Genomic DNA, 18,329 nt, shown 5'->3' with positions numbered 1-18,329 from the left:
TTCAAGTGATGTGATTTGGGGGGAAATACGTGTTAAATAGCTCCAGTCTGAGAGTAATCATTGCTATGAAGTGTTCAATAATAGGTCTCCTCATCACTCCATCTCGTTAGTGAACAGAAAAGACATTTGCAGTTTGTCCATCCAATCAGGAGAGAGAACCAAGTAGAATGGATGGGATGAAATAAAGAAAATAAAAAGATCAGACAAAATTGGAACTGAAAGGACTATAAAATGTAAGCTGATTAATGACTGTCTGAATGAATGTCTCTCCTGATTAGATACAATTGGTGTCTGAAAATGTATTTTCCGTCTACTAAAGAGCTGGAGAGATGATGAGACACCTGTTGCTTAACCGACACCTCATACACAGGTATCAAACACCACCAAACAAATGTTTGGTCGTTTTCGTTTTTCATACGTGTGTATGAGGCCTTACAGTTTTTTTTTTAAACCAAAAGACACATCATTTGCAGCACCTTTTAGTATAATTATAACTTGTCAGCAATCAGGTGCAGTGGTTTAACAAATTAAATCATGTGGAACGTGTCTGCTATAAAGCATGATGCATTTGATTTATGTAGGTGGTTCTCAAAGTGGGGTCAACAGCACAATCATTTTAACCACTTCATCCAAGTATGGATGTTTGCTATTCAAAAATAGCAGATCTACAAGCTCATGTAACTCAAAAATGTCAATCCCTTTTCTTCCTTTTTTAGTTTTTACATAACTCATCTCTACTGGGAGGACCTGGCACAACACCTTTTCAAAAATGTAGAAGCACGAGTGTGCTGTTTGTGTGTGGAACGAGCTTCTACATTTTTCTTTCTTGCCTTGATCTCCTAACCCCCCCCCCCCCCGCCGCCCCCGTCTCTCGTTTGCCCTTCTTTGTTTTTCTTGGAAAAATGGCACGATGGGAACATAACATAATAATGCACAGAAACAAATTTCATCAACTTTTTTACTGTGATGTGACAATAATTCTGATTCTGATGGGGGTCCACAGCCTAAATACATTTGGCCCTCAATGTGAGGGTCCTTGATATGAAAACGCTTGAGAACCGACTGATCTACATGGTGTCGATGGACCTGAATAGTGTCCACTATATTTTCGACCTGTGGTATAATACCGTACGATGACTAACTAATTGATGTGAATGTAAAAACTGTGGCTGCACATTGCTAATGGGGCCGGGTGAGAGGGGTCAGTCTGGTTATTAACTGGAGAGAAACAAGCGCTCCTTATCATCACAGCTGCTCTGTCTAATTGACAGTTATGCTAAATACCCCTCATGCTACAATGACAGTGGTGTTATTATGCTCACAGTGTGTGTGTGTGTGTGTGTGTGTGTGTGTGTGTGTGTGTGTGTGTGTGTAATTGTATTACTATACTTGTGAAGGCCATATGTCGTCATGAATCACATTAAATACATTTTGAAACCTACTGTGCAGATATCATTATCCACATGTATGTAAATAGAAGAACATGGAGACTAGGGATTCCCCAGCTACACAGTTAATAGGACATCACAATCATTTTAACCACTTTATCTATTATTTGATAATTATGTTGATCTAGAGCGGTGCCCATGTTGTGATGTCAGAACAGGCCAGATCCATATATGGATATAGGGGTGATCAAGTTCAGATCCTGGGCGGAGGCTTTTGTTCTGGTTCTGGACAACCGGAAATGCATGCCCCACCCAGTTATTATGTACAGTATGTCCCTTTTATGCCCATATATGGAGTTCTTTGTCAAGCATGCCAAATGTGCTGGTTCTGGACAACCAGAAATGCAGAGTAACCGTTACACGCATCTGGCTGTGTGCCTTTTATGCCCATATATGGAGAGTTCTGTATGTGTCTCTCTGTGTCCCTTTATTCATATGGAGTTGTGTCAGGCATGCCCAAATATGAAGTGTTTATACGAGTGTTAAATATGGAGCCTGGGCAGAGGCCTTTTTGGGGCGGTTCTGGACAACCGTGGGTCCGACCGACTCGACACCGGGCACTGCACTCCCTGTGGGGGTGTGGAACATGTGTATGTATCGTGGGGCGAACAGAAGTGGTGCATTTATACTGTAGATAGATAGATATTCAAAAATAGCATACCATACATATTGGACAAAATAGCATTTCATTCACGAATAACAAAAGTTACATAACCCAACTTTTAAGTACAGTACTTGAGTAAATGTTCTTAGTTACTTTCCCACTACTGTATCTGATGGTGTTGCCTGGTGTTGCTCCATCCTCCTCTGAGCTGCCCCAGGGCTCTGCTTCCCCCCCCACCCTCCCAGTGTGTGGGCTCTGTCATAAAATGCCATCATCTTCATTATCCACAAGTTCCCAGTGTCCCATGAGGGCTTGCGTGAATTATGGGGCATCACTTCCTCTTGTCATTCATTCAATGCATTTGAGTGATCCGTGTCAACAATAATGTCAACATCTACAATCTGATATAAATCATAAAGAGGCCTACAAGATCTCCCTACACACATAGCTGGGTGCCTGCCCGCCCGCCCAACTGACACTTTCTTTTTTTGAGTGGTGCAACCACTCCAAAGAACAGCAATGTCCGTGTTCACCTATATGTGGCCATGAGCACTAGTATTTGACTATTAGTACCAGTAGGGGCGCTGTTTGCCAGAAACAGAAAGAGAGAGAGAAGAGGGGGGGGGGGGGGGGGGGGAAGAGGGGAGTTGCACCACTCAGTTCACACAGGTGTGATTTTAAACTTTTATCCCATGATTTTTGTAACCCATTTTTTTTTCACCCAGTGTCAATTGTCTATGTAATCCTGGGCGCTACGCTCCGTCTGCCTGAGGAGTACAAGCCACTTCTTTTCACCTGACGGGGGGAGTTTCCCCGGTTGGATGTAACAGGTGGAAGGAACATGTTATTCCAAACAGTTCCTTTCCCCTCCATCAGGCGACCTGTCTGACCAGGGGGAGGCAGTATAGAGACCAGGATTACTGCATGTTTTTTGTAAGGGTACCTACCCTAAGGAACATGGGGAGAACATGCAAACTCCACACAGAAAGGCCCCCAACTCATACTTTCTCAGACAGTGGAATGATTAATGACAATGAGCTTTATTTATGTAGCACTTTTCATACGTAGAAACAGTGCCGTCTCCAGGCACAAATCAGCAGGGGGGCATACTTTTTTCAAAAGGGGGCACTTCATTTTTCAAACCCCCCCACAATACAGAACAAAATAAAAGAACATACAAATAAAGAGGGAACAAAAAAAACACAAACAGACCAGTCTGAAGAGACTGCGAGAGAAAGGGACAGACACACACACACACACACACACAGACCGACAGAGATTAAAAGACTGACGGATAGATATAGAGATAGTGCGTTACTGTAGATAGAGGATGGATATAGAGATAGATGATATAGAGATAGTGCGTTACTGTAGATAGAGGATGGATATAGAGATATATGGATATAGAGATAGATGATATAGAGATATATGGATATAGAGATAGATGATATAGAGATATATGGATATAGAGATAGATGGATATAGAGATATATGGATATAGAGATAGATGGATATAGAGATATATGGATATAGAGATAGATGATATAGAGATATATGGATATAGAGATAGATGGATATAGAGTGCGTGCGCATTACTGTACTCACTCCTCCTCTTGCCCACGTCTCCCTTGGAGGTAGCTGCCTCGTTAAGTAGAACCATCCCCATGGTGATCGCTGCGTCTGAGACACCGTTGTCAAGGTAACGCAACACACACATACAGTGTACATGCCCGCACCACACGCACGCACACGCACACGCACACGCACACACACACACACACACACACACACACTCACACACACACACACACACACACACACACACACACACAAAACACGGCGCACACACACATGCACAGTCACACTCACGCACACACAGACATGCACACAAACTATGTTTTTTAGCAGCGTGCTGCACTGCGTGGGCCATGAACACTACAAAATGTTCAAGTGGGCCCTGATCCAGAAAAAAGGTTGAGAAGCTCTGGTTTAGGTAGATGCTTTTTACTCTGTATACTGTAGCACTTCACCACTTGAACCCTATAGCAGTGTTTTCAACCCTTTTCATATCAAGGCACATTATTTATTCAACGTTTGAGCTACGTACGGACAACCACTTGATGACAGTTAGCCTCTCCAAGTTCTCTTAACCCCAAGACTATTAGAATATTTTGTTATTGTTGGATACAATGATCCACAATCCCATACTGTATTGATGTTGGTACCATAGGAAAGATGATCAAAGACTACATTAAGTAATGCAGATGTTTAACAATCTTGATAACGTAAAATGAAACCAAATGGACCTGTGAGGGTCCATTTGGTCTCATCTTACGCTTTCAAGAGTTAAATATCTAATAAGGGTCCATTTGGTTACAAACCCTTTTTAGCTGGGGACCACTGGTTAACTTTATTGCTGCCTCTAGGTGGCAGCATACGCACACCTAAGGAATGCCACCCATCCGCTCTAACTCTATGATCCTTGTTTCCTTTCCGGGTTATTCAGGGAGGTGCACACAAGCGGTGCGCCTACAGTGCGCATGCGTCATCAATATGTTTGCTGCACGGTAGATCAAAGGCATGCAAGGCGCATTTGCGCACCAACAGCTGAGAGACAGGAATTTAGAGAATGCTGACAGGCACTCAAAAGGCACTCAAATGAGATGTTGATGTCCTGTAAGTAGACTTAGAATTAAAACTAGTGTTGACTAATCATGACAAGGCTCTTATTTTGATGAGGAAGTCAAGAGGACAGGAAGTCCCTTTACATTTGTGAACAAGCTACGATGACAGTTTTTTTAAACGGAAAGGGAAAGTTATGCTGTGCTAGTCGCTAAACCACGTTAGCGACCATATTTACAATATGAAAACTATCTGTCACTTAAACAATGTAGGTTACACACACTGGAATTAAACATGGAACCTGCAGGCAGCATTAGGTGAGTAATTAATTGTATATGTGTTTGTGGTTATGCTAGTGATAAACGGACACCTGCTGCCAGTGGGAGTGGAGTCCTCCTGCTGCTTAACGACTACACTGTCTGTGACTAGGTGTACTAGTGTAGCTTTGCATATTTTGCATCCAAAAACTAACCCTGTAAACTAACCTTTAACGTTAAGTCCTGTGGATAATAGCTGCATCTGGAAAAGGGAGAAATAATTAAATATTGGCCCTGCAGCACCTGAAGAAAGAACTTTCAGTTCATTTAATGACTGTTTGCCCTGACAAAGGCCATATTAACCAACTGTGTGGTGAATTTTAGGGTGCTTGACAGTTTAATATCAATTCCTCAATCTCTCTTTTTGTTGCCTTTTTTTTTTTTTTTTTTTTTTTTTTAAGGACCCCATGTACCCCAAATATGTATTTGGCCACAGAACCTCCCCCAAATCTGAAATTAATGTGTGTGTTAAAATGTAAAAAAAATAGCCTGTATGCATATAGAGTTAAAGTGGTTATACTTATCGTGTCACTATTATAACTGGGGACCCCTTGGTACCCGCTCAAGGACCATTGGGGGTCCCCGCACCCCACTATGAGAACCACTGTATTAGACTAACTCATAAGCATGGAAGTTTATAAAAACAGTATTAAGAACTACTTGTCCACTGGATGCTCATGTCGTGCTTCTGAACAGTAAATCACTTTTCACTGTAATGTTATTACCGTTTATGAGTTTCCCTTTAAAATAACTTTTATGATGCTGTTTTTATATTGTGATCTTTTTACTTGGAACTTTTTTATTCTGCTGTCTTGTCCAGGACTCCCTTGTAGAACAGATTTTTGAATCTATAGACATGGTTCAATAAAGGTGAAAAAAACAAAATGCATAACAAAATAAATACTGGAGGTGTCCTAACGGCAGTATGCACAAGAAATGTTGGGTTAGCAAGTCGGAATGGCAGGCTTCGGAATGCAGTTTGACATGTGGTAACGCACGCACGCACGCGTGCATGCATGCATGCATGCATGCGCACACACACACACACACACACACACACACACACACACACACACACACACACACACACACACACACACACACACACACACACACACACACACACACACACACACACACACACACACACACACACACACACACACACACACACACACACTCCATGGTGTCAAAGGATACTCAGGAGCAGGATGATGTGAGACTCTGCAACAAACTGAGCCTGACTGCTGCCGTGGATGTAACTCTGGAAGACAGACAGACAAAGACAATTTGTTAAAAAGGTGTAAATTGAGAGAGAGAGAGAGAGAGAGAGAGAGAGAGAGAGAGAGCGAGAGAGCGAGAGAGAGAGAGAGAGAGAGATGAGTGTGGGCAGTGGAGGAACATGCACTCCCATTTAGCGCAACACTAATCTAAAGCATCAAAAGTAGCAGATCTAAAACACTGTGTGAATTTGAATCCAGTAACTGTTTTGGACATAATGAGGGCTCCAGCCGACAGAGACAGCTTGTTGTTACTTAGGTAAAAGTATATATACCGACAAGTATGTATTCCAAATGTAACTTGAGGTAAAGTACAAAAGTATATAGGGATCAAAATATATATATATAAAATATATATAATATAATAAGTACCATTGTGCAGAATGTGCCATTTCGCATGGTTTCAAACTTTTATTTTTGATACTTTTAGTACATTTTGATGCCAATACTTCCGGACTTTTACTTGTAACAGAGCACTTGAGATATTGATACTTTTACTTCTATAAAAAAGTTAATAATATGAGCACTTCTTACACCACTGCTGAGAGTGGAAACTTTGCAGATCCACCCCAGACGGGAGGTCACAACTTCTCCAGACAAAATTAATGCGTCTCGGGCAAAAGAGCATTCGGCAGAGCGCCGCGGCGGTCACAAGACGTACCGTACCGTACCGCCCGGCCACCACCTCACACAAAAGAACCGAGGCCAGGCGGAGCAGTTGGCATTTAAATGCTATCTTCTTCACTTAAAGGACGAGGACAAACTGCCTGTGGCCGGTGAACCAGAATGAAATGTCCCGTTTGCTTACACGCACGTCCAGTCTGTGTGTGTGTGTGTGTGGGTGTGTGTGTGTTTGGCTGAATGCTATCTCGCTTCTAGTGCGGCGGTGAGAACTTCATTTCATTAAATGATATCTCTGCACACGGCACAGGCTTTGCTTGTGTGCGCGCCTGTGTGTGTGAGTGTGAGTGTGTGTGTGAGTGTGTGAGGGTGTGTATGCGTGCGTGCGTGCGTGCGTGCGTTTATTTACAAGCCAGGATATCTAAGCACGACGGGCATGCATTTGTGCGTATAGCAATGTGCATTGTGCTCCCTGTGTAAGTGTGAGAATTTGTCATGTGGGTGTAAAATTATTAGAGTGAGAGACTACGTGCGTGCAGGCACGCACATGTGTGTGTGTGTGTGTGTGTGTGTAGGTACACAAGGTTGCATGCGTGCAAGTTTGTGCATTCAAGTGTGTGTGTGTGTGTTTGTGAGAAACAGGCAGGGGCTGTGAGTCACATGTAGTGTGTGTGGGCGTGCACAACTGCTATTGTTTCCACAGAGTGGGCGGAGAGGTCAGTGGACCTCTAGCACATGCACGCACGCACGCACATGCGTGCACAAACACGCACACACACACACACACACACACACACACACACACACACACACACACACACACACACACACACACACACACACATACTCCATTTGCCGTCTTTACAATTTATAGTTTCCATTAACATTACCCTATTGCTTGTTTTTTTGCTATTTCAGCTGTCTAGTACTGTACATTAATCTTCTGGGACCCCAATAGAGGGTATGCGCGTGACATCATCACCAAACCCGGAAGTTATGCAGGAATGCTTACTGAGTGGCAAAAAACTACTTTCTGGCGTTGACAGCCCAATGAGCCCATACATCCAATTGATCTGATTGCATTAAACGACATTAAACAATGTTAAACTCACTTTGCATGTTGCTTTGCCACTCGATGTGACATTCACTTTAAGCATGCGCATACCCTCTATAGGTGGCCAAATATTTGTGTATTTTTAAAATAATAAGTTGTGAGGATCATTTTCCTGGTCCTCATGAGATAAAATGTTGGTTTATGGTTAAAAAGTCAGTTAGAAAATGATTCAGGTTGGTTGTGGAAGTTAGGTTTAAGAGTCAGGATTAGAGTTATATCTGATTCATACCGTACTTAGTTGCGTGCATGGTGTCGTGCACTGAATAACAGAACATTTAGTCTTATGGATAAAATGCAAAACAGCATAAAGTTGTTGTCCTAAAATGTATAGTAAAACAACAAATGTGTGTGTCCGTGCATGAGTCATTGATTCAGTGAGGGTGTGTGCGTACGTGCTTGAGTGAGTGTGCATGCATGCATGCATGCGCGTGTGAGTGTGTTACTATCAGTGGAGTCCAGTAGCAGAGCTGTTCTGCACAGACAGTCATCTATTGAAGCTGGTAAATGTTCCCTCCAGCATAATGCCATATACTATTGGAGAAGAGCATATTGAACAAATCAATGCTAACGACTCCCATATCTAATAGCCAAGGCAGCTGCTGTGTGTGTGTGCGTGCGTGCGTGCATGCGTGCGTGCGTATGAGAGGAAAGCGTAAGAAAAAGACAGCGAGGGACAACATTTGGCCTCTGGGTTAGAAATCTTGTACACAGTAGGTCCAAAACGTTTTTTTCACGATTCAGAATTCAAACACCACGTTTTGAGCTCGCGGAACGGCTACTTTGGATGCTTTTGTACGAGGGAGGGGGGGGGGGGGGGGGGGGGGGCTGGGATGGGGGTGGGAGTCTGCAGACCGTGGTTGGATCTCTACACATCATTACTGTCTATCTGCTCCCCCCCTTTTCCACATAGCTACCCACACTTCTTGTTTCCTCCCCTCCACTATCGATACAGACGGACGACCCAGAGGAGGATGGAGGGCGGGAGGGGAGGGGAGGGAGGTTGAACGTGTGGAGAACAGAAAGGTGGTTCTGTCTCGGGTCCGGCGGCGCAGTCAAAGGAGAAACCGATTTTACTCTTGAGAGCTCACGACACAGAGACGGGGAAATGGAAACGGATGTTGTTTGTTTTGCGAGGCGCTTTGCCCATTCAAAGAAAAGCACATTTGTCGGGGTGCAGTACGTTGTCCAGACATCTCCTAACCTAACCATAACCGCAAGCACGGGAGAAGACGCTAGTCGCATGTCGGACTAATGCCCTATCTGAATTACATGCGGTCCCCCATTTGTTGCTTCTGTTTTTTTTCTTTTTTTTAAGATGATTTTATTGACCATTAAACACAAGCACTTTTATGAGCAGAATATAATGACCTTTTCCTATCTGTGCTCAAAACTCAGGGTTTGGTGCTACAGTGAGGACCTTTGTTTACAGGAATGTGCCGTCTTCCATTTGACATTACATTATGAATGAATGAATGAATGAATGAGGTATTTAGCATATTAACCAGAAATAAATAAAAACCTTGAAATGCTTTTTATAGCTAACCAGCCAGGTACTGTAACTGTGTTTGTTCACACCTATCCATATTTTTGTTATTTTTTTTGCGGCTTACGCCTTTTATTGGTTTTTTGAAGGGACAGACAGTAGGCTGACAGGAAACGGGAGAGAGATGGGGGGATGACATGCAGTAAAGGCCGTGTGGGGCTCGGGAGTCGAACCCGCGGCACACTGCGACTGGATTACCAGTCGGGTGCCCAGACGGTTACGCCACCGCCTGGGCCATATTTTTGTTCTTGTTCTAAACTCCTTGGCAGAACATATACTCACTTGACTCAAGGCCAATACATGTTCCTTTTGACGTCAGGAAACCTTCCGTTTTGGATAACTACATGGTAACTTACTTAGGAAAGTCGGGACATCTGAGGGTACGGGTTCCAAAGGAAAAGTTCTGAGACCGCCTTTCCGAAGTTCGGAATTGTAGCTATTTTCCTGCTCCTCAGCTGGTAGAGCAGTCAGTAGAGCTCTTGCCATAGGTACTACCCCCTGCCAACTCAGTGTATGAGTAGCATGGCTTGGGTGTGGTAAGTTGTGCGGTCGGTACTCGGAGCTGAACCTCAGCAATCCATCTCCCAGGGGTCTAGCACATTGTAACGGGGACAGACTCCCGCACGTTACTAGCTGATACCAACAATAAGACTCTCTGGAACTACTTACTTACTTACTTAGAGGGTTGTGCCTTTACGCGACCCTCACACATGCATACTATAGCCAATGTTAAACTCATTCCCTGCCAGGCACGTATTTTAACGCATGTTAAGGCCTAAAAAAAAATAACTTTGGTTTCCGATTGGCTGTCATTTTTGGGCTGAGTAGGTAGGGAATTTATTTTATTTTATTTTATTTTTTTATTTTTCGTGGGAAGGATGGGTAGCAAGGATTTTTTTTCTTTTTTTTCCTACGGCAATGATGGATAGGCTTCTTTTTTAATAACTTCAATATTTGCCTGAAATACCATCTTTTAAATAATGAATGGTTCAAGTACACATAACACTGTATGCCTACAGCAAACATTTGAAAACTTTGAATAGAATGTCCACACACTGGTTGAATACTTAGAGTTAGAGTTTTAATTCAACTCCAAACCAAAGTAAAGTGCTGCATCACTCACATACCAAAAATAAATACAAATACAAAAAAAGATCTTCAAGTAATAAAGCTGAAACATGAACTTGTGTTTTGAAGCAGAGAGCTACTGGCTATCCCTGGATCAAACAAATCAACTTAAACCAACCAATGGCATGAGGAGTTGGAAAACCAAGAATACTGACTGGTGAATGAATTATATACCAGGATTTGAAAATAATAAAACATTTTACCCCAGGGTATGAGATGAGCTCAATTCAGAATGAGGAGCTTTAACAATTAAGTCCATTCTAAATACTGATATACAGTATGCAGCTTAAAAGTGAATAGTGTTAGAACGGTGGTTGGTCAAACAGATTAGAACGGTGGTTGTTGAACTTGCTACCGCTGTCTGGCCTCTGGTTTGCGAACCAAATTAATTGCTTAGTGTTCAGCATCAAAGTATATAACTTAAGTTAACTTGCCATATGCTTAAATGTTCTATACGCCCATCGGCTTAACGAGACACTGCTGTCTCGTTGAACCCAGCTGGGTGAATAACCTAAATCAACGTCACCACGGTAAATGCTCCATATAACTATGAAAGCGCTAATGTTAATGTTCACTGCATACACGTAATATAGTTGACCAAGCAATGTTACAGTCCACTGTAGGCTACAGCTATTTGGTTTCCAAATCGTAGCGCTGTAGACTACAGCAATTTAATTTCCGCATCGCAGCGCAGCGCACCTCATGTGTGCCCAAAATAACAGATCTGCAAGCTGTCGACACGCAATCGCACCCCTGGAAATCGCTGGAAACCATTAGAATGTTGGAAATGGAACGTGAGTTACAACCTCAAGTAGCCTACCATGCACCTCGCGATGACGCATTCCAAAACATTTGCGCACGTGATATTTTAGACGAAAGAAAACTTTATTTTGACTTTGCGCGTCCCGATGGTCTCATCAAAGAGAATTTTAATGATCAAAGACCTTTTTGGTCTTGACTCGGTCGTATTCTGAGCTTCTTTTTTTTTTCACCAAATGCCAATAAAATAATATGAGTCGCGCATATTTAATAGAGTCGGTCGGCAACCGGAAACCAAAGTTTATTTTTGTTAGGCCTAATAACCAGAAACCCCCCCCCCCACACACACACACACCTCTCTGCATGTTAACTTCTCCCACATGAATAGGAATTACAGATGGAAGCTGTGAGCAAGAAAAAAACAACAAAAAACAAATAGGGATGAAAAATTCCTCATCCAGTGGCAGGCAATTCCAATTAATCTGATAGATTAGAATGCTGGACCTCCATTCATTAGTGTGGCGAGGATGAAGCACTATGTAGCCGTGTGTGTGTGTGCGCGTGTGTGGAGAACAAGAGAAATGTGTGAGAGAAAAAAGATGTAGCCATGCGCACGTGTGTATGTGTGTGTGTGTATGGTCACGTGTGCATGAGAGCACACGTGCGCGCGTGTGTGTGTTTGTGTCTCCATGTTTTCATTAGAGGCCCACATTCTAGTTATGTGACCGGAAAAGCAGACACAGATCATTGGTTTAACAGAGATGAATGGAACCTACTGTATGTCTCTTTCTCACACACACACACACACACACACACACACACACACACACACACACACACACACACACACACACACACACACACACACACACACACACACACACACACACACACACACACACACACACACACACACACACACACACACACACAGGTAAATAAATCCATGTCAACTTTAAATGATGGTTTGCCTTCTGTATCCAGCCAAGCATTTCACAGAGAACAATCTGTTTTACATGTGAGGCTGATGACTGTGTTGTGTGCGCGTGCGTGCGTGCGTGTGCTTGAAAGACATTCTTGGCATAAGAAATATGGCACGTGGAAATTGTAAAATGCAATTGAAACCCCATAGAAACAGAAAAAAATAATCTGGACACCTTATTACTAAAAAGCAACTCAGCGTGTGTGTGTGTGTGTGTGTGTGTGTGTGTGTGTGTGTGTGTGTGTGTGCGCGCGCGCGCATGCGGTACGTGTGTGCTTGCAAACTCATTTGAATATCCTGACATTAAAAGCCTTGTTTATGTTAGCAGGAAATGCTGTGGTATCAAGCAACCCATTTGTCAGACTTCCAAGAAGATTAGAGGCATGCATAGGCTACATCTGTAGTGCACACACACACACACACACACACACACACACACACACACACACACACACACACACACACACACACACACACACACACACACACACACACACACACACACACACACACACACACACACACACACAGAGTGTTTCAGCAAGGCATGTAAATAATAATTTCCTCCACGCCTCACAGTGCTTGTATGTCTATATTTACCCCCATGCACGCCAACGGATTCATATGTTATCTCTGCATTAAATACACATCAACCGTTATCAAGACGTTGACGTTGTTTTCAGTGATGGCGCTGGACTGTGTTCACTTGGTAAACCACTTCCCCTGCTGGATGAGGCTACATCGTAGGGGGGACTAATATTTACTATTCTGTGCCTATCAGTGCACAACTCAAACGGCGGTAAGTCAGCTCTAGTGGCCGTCGCAATGCTCGGCACGGCGCCTCACTCGGCACGGCGCCTCACTTGGGCAGTGCCTCACTCGGGCGGTGCCTCGCGTGGCTCAAGGCCGTCATGGTCACAAAATTTACAAAAAGCAAGCGCTCCCTAACGTGTCAGTAGTTTTACTTCCGTGTTTCCTAGTATGTGTGTGTGTTGTTCAGTAAAGGTCAGGAGCCACTCAAACAGGGAGAGAGGGATACATGAAAAGTCTAGAAAGCTGAAATAACACACAGATAGAATAATGTTAAAGACAATGGGTGAAAGCAAACAGACTAGAGAGGAGATACCACAGAGAGAGAGAGAGAGAGAGAGAGAGAGAGAGAGAGAGAGAGAGAGAGAGAGAGAGAGAGAGAGAGAGAGAGAGATGGTTTTGAATAGACATGAGGTGATAATACGTTATTCTAGACATTCTATATACCGGTACTCTAATTATTCAGTCAATAAGGGCTTTTGTGGCGGGCCAATAAGGGTGCCTTTTTCTGGGGTTTGAGCCCCTGCCCCCTCAGTGCTCTCTGCACGGCCTTGGTGGCGTATAATGCTAGTATGAGACTGCTGCTAGGAGCTCCAAGAAGCTCCAGTGCTAGCCATGTTTGGAAGTGTCGGGTTCCAACTTGCCCTGAAGTTTTAAGAAATGTATGTGCAGAGCAACCGAGTCAGAAAATGATCATTACTGCTGTGACTAACCATGTATACAGTTCGTATAGATTATCTTCCAAATTGTGGAAGCACTGGCGGACTTGTCTGCATGTTAGACATTGAAAGACTGTATTTTTATTTAGTTTTGTACTGTATACTTTGTGTGATTTGTACTGTTTTATATGTATTGTCAGGAGCGCAACTGGGTAGGGGATGGGGGGGCAGGTCCCCTGTGTAGATCAGGAGATGAATGGATACTTTATCCTCTAGTACAGTGGTTCCCAAACCTTTTCGTGTCAAGGACCCCCACATGGACACTTATTAGCCCGCGGACCCCCCCATTTGAGGAGATATGCCGGGGACCCCATAAGAGAAGATTTCTACGGCTCTAGCAGTGATTCTCAACCCGTTTAATTTCAAGGACCCCCAGTTTGACAAGCATTGCCATTAGGCTACTCTTTTAATGCCATTTCTGCCTGTGGGACTCCAATTGATAATGTAATGTTAATTTAACTCTGAGAGCGTACACATGACATGCCAAACCCTAACCATAACCCCACGTTTTGGTGGTCTGACCCCCCCCCCCCCCCTTCCCCTAGGGGTATGGGGGGGCGGGGGGATTTTCCGGCTACCCCCCCCCCCCCTGGCGTTCGATGGGAGTTGCGCCACTGTGTATTGTATTCTTCTGTGATATGGATCTCCCGGGGTCTGACATAAAGCATTGATTGAGTAGTATCCAAGCAGTCAGATGAGCGGGTTATCCAGGGTAAGAAGCCCTGAATAAAAAAAGAAAAATAAGAAGAAGAAGACGAAAACACAACAATACAATGGATTCCAGCCGACAGCAACAATACAGTAGTGTCTCTACATTCAGCTTTTTGAGGGGGAAAAAAAAGAATATAAAAATAACGCACAACATACAGTGTGGAACACAACACTGCTTCCCCTTCAGGAGAATCTGAGTGGCCTCATGCTAACAAACAAGTGTGCATGCCTAGCCACATGAAGTCTGACACAAACAGGCTCAAAGCAGTGCCATCGTCAAATGTAATATCTTGTCACCTTGTAACAACTTCAAAACCGCTGTAAATTAAATATTTACTATCTGACAGTGATATTCACACAATGAAAAATAGCTGAGAATGTGTTTTATTCAAGCCTTTTATAGAGCAGGTCACAAACTACACACACTACAAGCCAGTGTACAAATGGAAGTAACACTTGAACGAATGGAACAGAATGAAGTTTGAACCCTTGGTTTCCAGGTATACACAGGTGGGAGTTAATCCATTTAGACCTGAGGATGCATTTGTGTCGCCTTAGTGTTTAAAGTGGTTAAAAGCTATTTGCTGTTCAAATAATAGCAGAGCCTAATAAGTCATCCAAATCCTAATATTATAACTGCGAGGTAGCGACGGTTTAGTAATGAGCCGCTAACATCATGCATTCTAATCAAACCCCTCAATCTGAGAAAGGATTCAGAGAAAAAAGGGTTTTAAAGGACCATTATTATAATGACTCAAATATTAAATAAGTTGCATTTCAGCACCCCCACCACCTCAGGACATTGTGGTACTGCAGCTAAAACTGCTTTAGAAGAAAAATAAATCACAACCGTGTGAACTGAGTGGTGCAACTCCCCCCCCCCCCCCCCCCCCCACCTCTCTCTCTCTCTCTCTATCTCTCTCTCTCTCATTAGCAGGCAACAGTGCAGCACTATCCCTCTCTCTGTTTCTGGCACAACAGCGCCCCTACTGGTACTCATAGTCATATACTGGTGCTCATTAACGTCACAGACACACATAGGTGAACACGGACATTGCTGTTCCTTTGAGTCACTGGAGTGGTTGCACCACTCTAAAAATAAATGCCATGGACTGGTTATATCAGAGTGGTGATTGAGGCTAAATCCATTAGAAATAAGTTTGAGGTTTGAGACAATGAGTTTGAGACAATATGATATTAAATATTAAAACCAGTTTTCAAATGCACGTTATAGATGCTTTAAGATTGCAGCTAACATGGCAGTGGACGAGGGGTTATCACTTCATTACACACATAAGCCATGTAGCGCGCGCACACACACACACACACACACACACACACACACATTTCAATTTCTTTATTTTAATCCACAAATTACAATTAATTTTACAAGGAAACAAATATAACGGGGTTGACAGTTCATGTTCACTTAAGGATACACATGGCACCTCCTTCTCCACACAGACAAACTGCCTATAACAGCCGAAACAGAACAGTATTTGGCAAGTTGTTTGGCTTTGCTTTTTGTCATGCCAGCTATTCTTAGGCCACTCATGGTCAGTTTATGCACATGGCCCAGGCTTCCGATTATCAGTATGGCAAATCTACAGCGATACCCCAAGTTTGTTATACTTCCAAGTAATGGTTGATACTTAGAATATTTATCTTGGAATGCCTGGTCCATGTACAAATCAAAGACACAGCCCACCTCCAGAATCAGGACCTCCTTGTGACTGGTGTCAACAAAGACAACATCAGGTGTATTCGGGATGTTAGCAAAGACATCGCATGCACAGCTAAACCAATCTGGTAACACTCTTGAATGTTTATACATTGCTGCACTACTGGCACATACTTTCGAACTGCATCACACACACACACACACACACACACACACACACACACACACACACACACACACACACACACACACACACACACACACACACACACACACACACACACACACACACACAAGAGTAATGCAATCCACACAAGTGCCACAAAGAGGTTAAAACATAAAGTTGAATGAATACTTCTGAGATGTGCATACTGTACATTACGTCCACTCCCTTCTCTTTCTCTCGCTGCCTAAACACATTTGTCACCGTGATTCATCTCCACAGTGGAGCTCTGCCTAAACTCACAATTATTTTGGTTCTCTCTCTCTCTCCCCCTCCCCCCCCCTCTCTCTCCCCCTTTTTCTTATAGGCTTAGGGCTAGGCACTCTCTCTCTCTTTGTTTCAGCCTCACTCCAGTCATTGACCCCCAGTGTTACTGTTTATTGTTCTGTTCTTAATTACGCTTGTCCTTTGCCAAAAACAATGAACCCTACCACTGAGTGTCTGGGGAGAGAGAGAGAGAGAGAGAGAGAGAGAGAGAGAGAGAGAGAGAGAGAGAGAGAGAGAGAGAGAGAGAGAGAGAGAGAGAGAGAGAGAGAGAGAGAGAGATGGTCAGTGTCTAGTGATGTAACAAATATCAGGCCTAAGGGGTATTTTATTTACCGCACCACTACTCTGCTCAATTCACTTCTTGTCGGCCCACACACACGCCGCACGCACACGCACACACACACACACGCACACACACGCACACACACACACACACACACACACACACACACACACACACACACACACACACACACACACACACACACACACACACACACACACACACACACACACACACACACACACACACACACACACACACACACACACACACACACACACACCTTTTCCCATACGTAGGTCGTATGTGCAAGGAAATGGGCATTAAGGCAGAGACACACATGCAGTGCTTCCACAAACAGGTCCACGGAAATGCACACATGTGCACGCATACACAACTCTGAGCAATGCAAGCAACAACAAAGTAATTTGCTGCAGCGTTCACTTAAAAGCATTGCCATAAACAGCTGCCAAAGCCCATCAACCAATCAGAGCAAATCAGATGGAAATAAGGGAATGTCATCAGCCAATAGAGTGGGAATGAGGAAGTGCTGGTGTGATTAATGGAAGGTAGAGGAGCTGAGATCCACTCACTGTGTTTATACTTTCATTCACAAATTACTTATTTCCATTTAGCATGCACATGCACACACGCACACACGTTGCACATTAATATTTTTGAGCGTAGCAACCATTGGAAAGGATATTTGTTTTAAGTTTACCATTTCGTCCACTGTCATTTTGTAGCCATAAATGTAACCCTAAACAATGACCATGAATATAAACCTTACACCGAACCCAATCTCTAAACCGTGACTTTGTGACTCCGAGACAACACTATGCTTTTCCCACCTATCCGGACAGAATATCGCTGTCGGTTCGCTGTGTGATTTTTTCGTAAATGGATGCCCTACTTGATCAGCGTCTGTTTGCACCGTGTCACTCCTCATCTCTCTCTCCCCATGTTCCTGTCTGACTTACTTCACTATCAATAAAGGCATAAAAAGACCCAAATAAACCTCTATTTTTTTACATTTGATGTGACAGCTGTCTTGAAAAATGGCCGCTATCTTTAGGCTTTTGTGAAAACGTAGGTCCTAGGTGTTATGCCAAACTTTCACAAATCTGCTGCATTATTACAAGGATAATTATAGTCTACTACAGGGGTTCTCAACGTTTTTGGCTGGGGACCCCCGGAGATGCTTTGGCGATGTCTCG

The 18,329-nt window shown here is 43.4% G+C and overlaps 1 protein-coding gene across 2 annotated transcripts in view; it reads right to left on the bottom strand.

Moving 5' to 3' along the window:
• tusc3 (tumor suppressor candidate 3) overlaps window positions 1–18,329 on the bottom strand; it is a 142,294-nt gene that overhangs the window by 15,021 nt on the left and 108,944 nt on the right. For both annotated transcript variants that reach the window (XM_083765400.1, XM_083765401.1), the window contains exons 7-8: window positions 6,192–6,255; window positions 3,658–3,732 (exon numbers count right to left, since the gene is read on the bottom strand). In XM_083765400.1, coding sequence (XP_083621526.1) covers window positions 3,658–3,732; window positions 6,192–6,255 — 139 coding nt within the window. The remainder of the gene's footprint in view (window positions 1–3,657; window positions 3,733–6,191; window positions 6,256–18,329) is intronic.

The sequence above is a fragment of the Protomyctophum parallelum genome, assembly GCF_964188405.1.
Source record: "Protomyctophum parallelum genome assembly, chromosome: 5".
Taxonomy (NCBI): domain Eukaryota; kingdom Metazoa; phylum Chordata; class Actinopteri; order Myctophiformes; family Myctophidae; genus Protomyctophum; species Protomyctophum parallelum.
The sequence above is the reverse complement of the archived record's forward strand: the minus strand, read 5'-3'. Positions and strand labels throughout refer to the sequence as shown.